The 5,981-nt window shown below is 48.7% G+C and overlaps 1 protein-coding gene across 1 annotated transcript; it reads right to left on the bottom strand.

The window, feature by feature from the left end:
* Positions 1–4,578: 4,578 nt before the first annotated feature.
* Positions 4,579–5,751, bottom strand: LOC122806195 (zinc finger CCHC domain-containing protein 3-like). The gene has a single exon (XM_044076426.1). It carries the CDS (start codon positions 5,749–5,751, stop codon positions 4,579–4,581), a length of 1,173 nt encoding a protein of 390 aa, XP_043932361.1.
* Between the last annotated feature and the right edge of the window lie 230 nt (positions 5,752–5,981).

The raw sequence follows: 5,981 nt of genomic DNA, 5'->3' as shown, positions 1-5,981 counted from the left end.
AGAAACGTGCTTGAAATGCATAGGGAAAGCTAAAACAATAAACGGTCATACTGAAACTGGCAGTTAAGCCAGAACCAGGATTGCCCTACCCCTTTGTAGGGTGGATTGTACCCTACACACCTGCAGAGTTTCAGCCTCCTAGCTTTTTCCCTCTTGGAGAAAAACAACTTTCCATAGGTATTTTTCTCTATGCAGAAACATGCTTGAAATGCATAGGAAAGCTAAAAACAATAAACGGTCATACTGAAACTGGCAGTTAAGCCAGAACCAGGATTGCCCTACCCCTTTGTAGGGTGGATTGTACCCTACACACCTGCAGAGTTTCAGCCTCCTAGCTTTTTCCCTCTTGGAGAAAAACAACTTTCCATAGGTATTTTTCTCTATGCAGAAACATGCTTGAAATGCATAGGGAAAGCTAAAAACAATAAACGGTCATACTGAAACTGGCAGTTAAGCCAGAACCAGGATTGCCCTACCCCTTTGTAGGGTGGATTGTACCCTACACACCTGCAGAGTTTCAGCCTCCTAGCTTTTTCCCTCTTGGAGAAAAACAACTTTCCATAGGTATTTTTCTCTATGCAGAAACATGCTTGAAATGCATAGGAAAGCTAAAACAATAAACGGTCATACTGAAACTGGCAGTTAAGCCAGAACCAGGATTGCCCTACCCCTTTGTAGGGTGGATTGTACCCTACACACCTGCAGAGTTTCAGCCTCCTAGCTTTTTCCCTCTTGGAGAAAAACAACTTTCCATAGGTATTTTTTCTCTATGCAGAAACATGCTTGAAATGCATAGGGAAAGCTAAATCCACTTTTATTGAAAATCAAAACGATACAAAAGTATAAACATACAACACACTATAACATTACAAGTTTAGAACATCAATGGGTTACAGGCAGATGTTCAGTCATGATTACAGCAGTTACAGGAAAGGAAAATTTAAAGGAAAAAAGGTGGAACAAAGGAAGAAGAAACACAAAACAACCCAGCGTGAGGGCGTTGACAAGGAGTCAGAGACTCCATTTAACCAACAATAAGAGCTGCATAACCATGCCGTGTTAACCAAAACTTCAACTTTTTTATCATAACAGTGAGAGGATAAATAAGACAAGTCCTATTTTCATAGCATCTGGCACTCCATAAAACATAGAGACAGGAAACCAAGAAAAAGTCTGCTCTTTGAACATTGATATCCCAGGGGCGACCATAATCCCCATACAATATCTTATTCATAGACAATGGGAGCAAGGCATGGCCCCGGAAGCATGTCTGCACCTGCGCCCAGAAGGAAACTGCCCTCGGGCAATAAAGGAAGACATGGGAAGAGTCCTCAGGGGCAGAGCAGCCTGGACGATGACAAATCTGTTCTTGAAGTGTCCTAAAGGGCAGGGAGGCGCGCACCGGCAATTTATTCAAGGACGCCCTCCATAGCAAATCGGCCCACTGCGGGAACTTTCTATACAGGGCACGGCGGCCGCTGAGTCCATGCATCTGCGTTGGTGAATACCCAAAAAAAACATCCAATCGGATGTAGGTATCCAATGTGGAGGAGTACCACACCGTCCGAGGTGAGGTAACAGAGAGTGTGGAGACACGATAACGCATCACTACTAATTGTATGTCCTGCAATTCCTGTGAGTCCATCCCTCTCGTCCTCTTTCCCTGCAAGAGCTTATCCCAAAAGGAAAAATCGGCAGCATAAGTCAACGCTCCAACCATGGATATAGCCCTACTGTGAAGGTGCGACCAAATAAAATGCAAATACTGAAGATGTAGGAAAAGGGCCGGGTGATGCAAGCCCAAACCCCCTCGGTGAGCCGGGGAGAAAACCACCCCTCTTCTGATGGGGTTCAATTGTGAGCCCCAAAGGAAGGTAAACCAATGTCGGAGGAGCAAAGACATCCAGGCGAGTGGAAAGAAGTAAACCATGAAAACATATTGCAACCTGGTAAGCAAAAAGGTATGCAAAAGGTACACCCGTTTTGCATACGTGAGCGGAAATGTAGCCCAAAAGCGTGTGCGAGCCAGTGTGGTCTGGAGCAATCGATGACACCTGTCCCGCACAGACAGTGCGGTGCCAAAGGGAACTCCCAAAACGGTAACACCCTCAGAGCTAAACGGTAATCCCTGAGCGGAAGTGGCATCTGGGGTGGAGACAGCAAAGCCTGCCGATTTAGCCAAATTGATTGTGAGACCCACAGATGAAAATAACGGAAGTAACACAGCGGAGAATTGTTCCTGGAAGACTGTCATGTTTTCCGCTACGTAAACAATGTCATCTGCGTAGGAGAGAGTCCGCGGGGTCAACACCCCCAGACAATTAAAGGAATTCGGGGCCAGAGCCAGACGTGCTCGGAATTGGGTAAAAACGGAACTCACTACCAAGACAAGCAAAAAGGCACTCAATGGGCATCCCTGTCTAATGCCACATCGCATGGGAATGGGCCTGCCAATCCATCCATTGACTACCGGGGTCACAGAGGAAAAATGATGCAGCGAGCGGATGCAATTGCAAAATCGCTGTCCAAAACCACAGGAGAGCAACAACTCATCTAAAGCGGAGTGGGAAACGTTATCGAACGCCTTAGCAATGTCTGCAGTGACCAAAAGAGAAGAGGGGCGACAGCGGACATGGCAGACAAGCTGCTTAACCACATGCAGGATCTCTGGAATCGGGCGTCCTGGAACACCGTATACCCCAGTTTCCACTAGCAATGGCAAAACCTTCCTGAGACGCAACTGCAATACCTTAGTAAACAATTTGTAATCGGTATTACAGAGCGCGATGGGGCGCCAGTTGGAGAGAGAGGCGCGATCTCCCTTTTTCCACAGAAAATGTATAGCCGCTGTCAACGCGGCACCATTTGCAAAGCCGTGCATCAACCAATCATTAAAAAGGGCCAGCAATTTAGCAAGACAAGCCGGAGGCAAGAGGGAGTAAAAAACGTAAGGAATGCCATCCGGACCCGGGGCAGAGTCCTTACGTGTAAGCTGCTGCAAAGCCTCCTGGAGTTCAGTTAATTGAATAGCCGCCTCCATGTGCGATCTCAAAGCTGCTGCCATAGGGGGCCTTCGCCAACGCAACGAGGAAGGACCTTTGTCACCAAATTGTTGCTGCAAATATGCATGAACAATATCTAACATATCTTCATTGGTATTATGTAAAACACCGTGAGAATCCCTCAAACAGCGCATGGAGGCAGTGCTACGTACCATCCCTTTCTTCAAATAGGGGAGACAGTAATCTGCTTTCCCACCCAGTGATCTCGCCAGCCGTTGCAAGCGGGTAGTGACCCTAGACAAAGCAAGTGTATACAAATCTCGTAAATATAACAATGCAGTAGAAACATCAGAATTGGATACAACAGTGTAAGCATCATAAACATTGGAAGTCCTGTGTTTAAGTCCTGCATGGTACCGACGAGATAACCATTGATATCTCGTCTGCACTTTGGATTTCAAGTCTATCCACCAGTCCTGCAAGGTAGGGTACAAAGACAATAATGTACTGTGGTCATGCCATAAGTCATCCATGACCCACTTCCACAAATCCAGTTTAAGCAAGGCTGGAGCCATACGGAAATAGCCACGACCCGGGGATACCCGTGTGGCCTGGCCAAAAGTATAAGTCAACGCTACATGGTCCGTGAAGCAAACCAACGAAGAAGTCATATCTTTACATGACAAAATCGGTGAGTGCCAACAGAAATCTATGGAGGTCCGAAGATCCCCTCTATGAAATGTATAAGGAGGAGACGGGGCTAACTTCAAAGAAGCGGCCGCCATTACCTGATAACACGTCCGGACATCTCGCCTGCTGCTTGTAGAGCCTTCCAATAAATGCGTGTTGAAGTCTCCAACCACCAAAATCGGGAAAGGTATCAATAAAATGGGGAGAGGAGCTGAAACATGCGACAACGGTCACCTAGATCCAGTAATCCATAAACCACGATCACCCGAAAAAACTGATGTTGCACTTTAACGTCCAGTAGCAGCAGCCGACCTGGGATAATGTGCACAACATCCCTTATCTGCACCTCCGAGGAATCGTACAACACCAGGATTCCTGAATGAGCATGAAACCCTTTCGACCAAACGTGGTGCCTCCCCCACATGTTGGAGACCTGCAGGAGATGATCAGAGGTTAAAAGACCAGTGTCCAAAATACACAACATTGAAAATTGCAGAGTAAGAATCCAATCCATAACCAGTACACGTTTCCGCAATGAAAAGATGGAATTGACATTGCATGTCGTCAGTATGAAGTCAGCCATGATCATCTAGGGTGGCAGGTTTCCCCATTTTCTTTCTGCCCGACGGACGAGTTTTCCTGGCAGGCTTGGCTCGACCTGATCGATCTTTCTTTCCCACTCTCTGCCATGATGGGCCGTCATCGATGGAACTGCCAGGACCATCCGAGTCATCGTCACCATCTGCGGGGATAGGTAATAGAACAACTTCGGCATCCCCCGGGAGGGGAGTGGAAGGTAACTCAACAATGTCGGAAGGTGGTCCGCCGTCCTGGTCATCTACTTCTGCAGGCACATCGGTGAGTTGTATCAAGGGTTCTTCCACTGTTACGGGCTCCGAGGGCCGCTGCGGGAGTGGCAACGAGGGTAAGTTGTCATAGCCGGCACCTGTAGGGCCAATTCAGCAACTTTCCTTGAGATGGGAAGCGGAGGGGGCGAGGGTACATCATCCACATCCGTAAAAGGCCGGAGAGGAGGCTGCGCTGGGCCAGGATCTGCTACTGTCACTGGTGATCTCACCTCAGGCACATCAGGGGACATGAGAGCATCACAAGAGGAGGAATGATGCCGGCCGGAGCATATCATGCAGAATTCCCTGCATTCTCGGGCGAAGTGATCCCGCTTGCCACACTTGGAACACTTTTTATCCGGGCATTCAGAGACCACATGACTAAAGTCGCCACAAAAATAGCATGTACGCGGTTGCCCCGCATAACGCAGAACACCTCGATGTCCCATGATGAAACACACGCCCGGTATATGAGCAGGGCCAGATTCCGTTAATTGGAAATCAACTAATGCGACCCAGCCACCATCCCAAACGCCACCTGCAGCATCGTCTACCGACTTTTCCAAGGAAAGGACTGCGTCAACATGCCTCTGCAGATATTTCTTGATTTGGTCCGGGTCTAGGTGAATAGATCGAAAGTGTATGGACACCTTCCTACGAAAGTGGACGTTAACCTTCATCAATCGGTACTTGGCCACCGATGGAACATCTCCCTTGGCTAGGAACGTGGACTGGAAACGAAGTGCCATGATTTGAGATTCGAAGAATATCTCTCCAACAGATTCTTTGCCAAAGTGTAACACCGCACAAATGGTAGGAAGCGGAAATCCGAGCGGTTTCAACAAATCGCGCCATATATCCGCTCTACTAGTGGGCGCTCCCGTAGCCGTCTGAACCTTTACGGAAGGCTTATGGACTATACGAAACCTTTGTGGAGGAGCTGGATCCGGGAGGGATGCAGCTGTGGCCCCAGCATAAGTAAGGCCTGGTCCGTCATGCGAATCAGTACCAAGCAGTGGAGAAGAGGCTCTCTCTTGAGGCTCCTCCCGTGGCGGCCCCAAAAACCGCCTCTGCTTGGGCTGGCGATCTTGTGCCGCGTCTGGTAAATGTTGACCGTCTCCCCCTCTCTTCAAGGAGACTTCACGTCCTCCCTCTAAGGGCCGGTAGGAGGAGGGCTGGCGACTCGGTATTCCTCCCTTAGGAACAGACATCTCTCCCTCTGCGAAGTAAATGGAGCGACCTCCGTACGGCTGTCGACTGGGAACGTCTGTAATGGTAGCCCGCTGAGGTCCGGTTGAAGCAACGGTATCATCTCCCTGCCCAAGCAGGGTCTAACCATCAGGTAAGGGTGGTTCGGAATCATCTAGGGTGCTCCAATCAGAGCACACAGCTTGTCCAAGCCGGTCCTCACTAGTGCAAACTCCAGAAAACATATCCTGTG

This window comes from Protopterus annectens, chromosome 7.part0, assembly GCF_019279795.1.
Source record: "Protopterus annectens isolate FY-2018-M chromosome 7.part0, PAN1.0, whole genome shotgun sequence".
Classification (NCBI taxonomy): Eukaryota; Metazoa; Chordata; order Ceratodontiformes; family Protopteridae; genus Protopterus; species Protopterus annectens.
Note: the sequence above shows the minus strand (reverse complement) of the source record. Positions and strands in the feature narration are given on the sequence as shown.

What these genes read in the sequence shown, in the direction of transcription:
- LOC122806195 (XM_044076426.1), bottom strand. Translation starts at nt 5,751, where the DNA reads ATGTCTGTTCCTAAGGGAGGAATACCGAGTCGCCAGCCCTCCTCCTAC.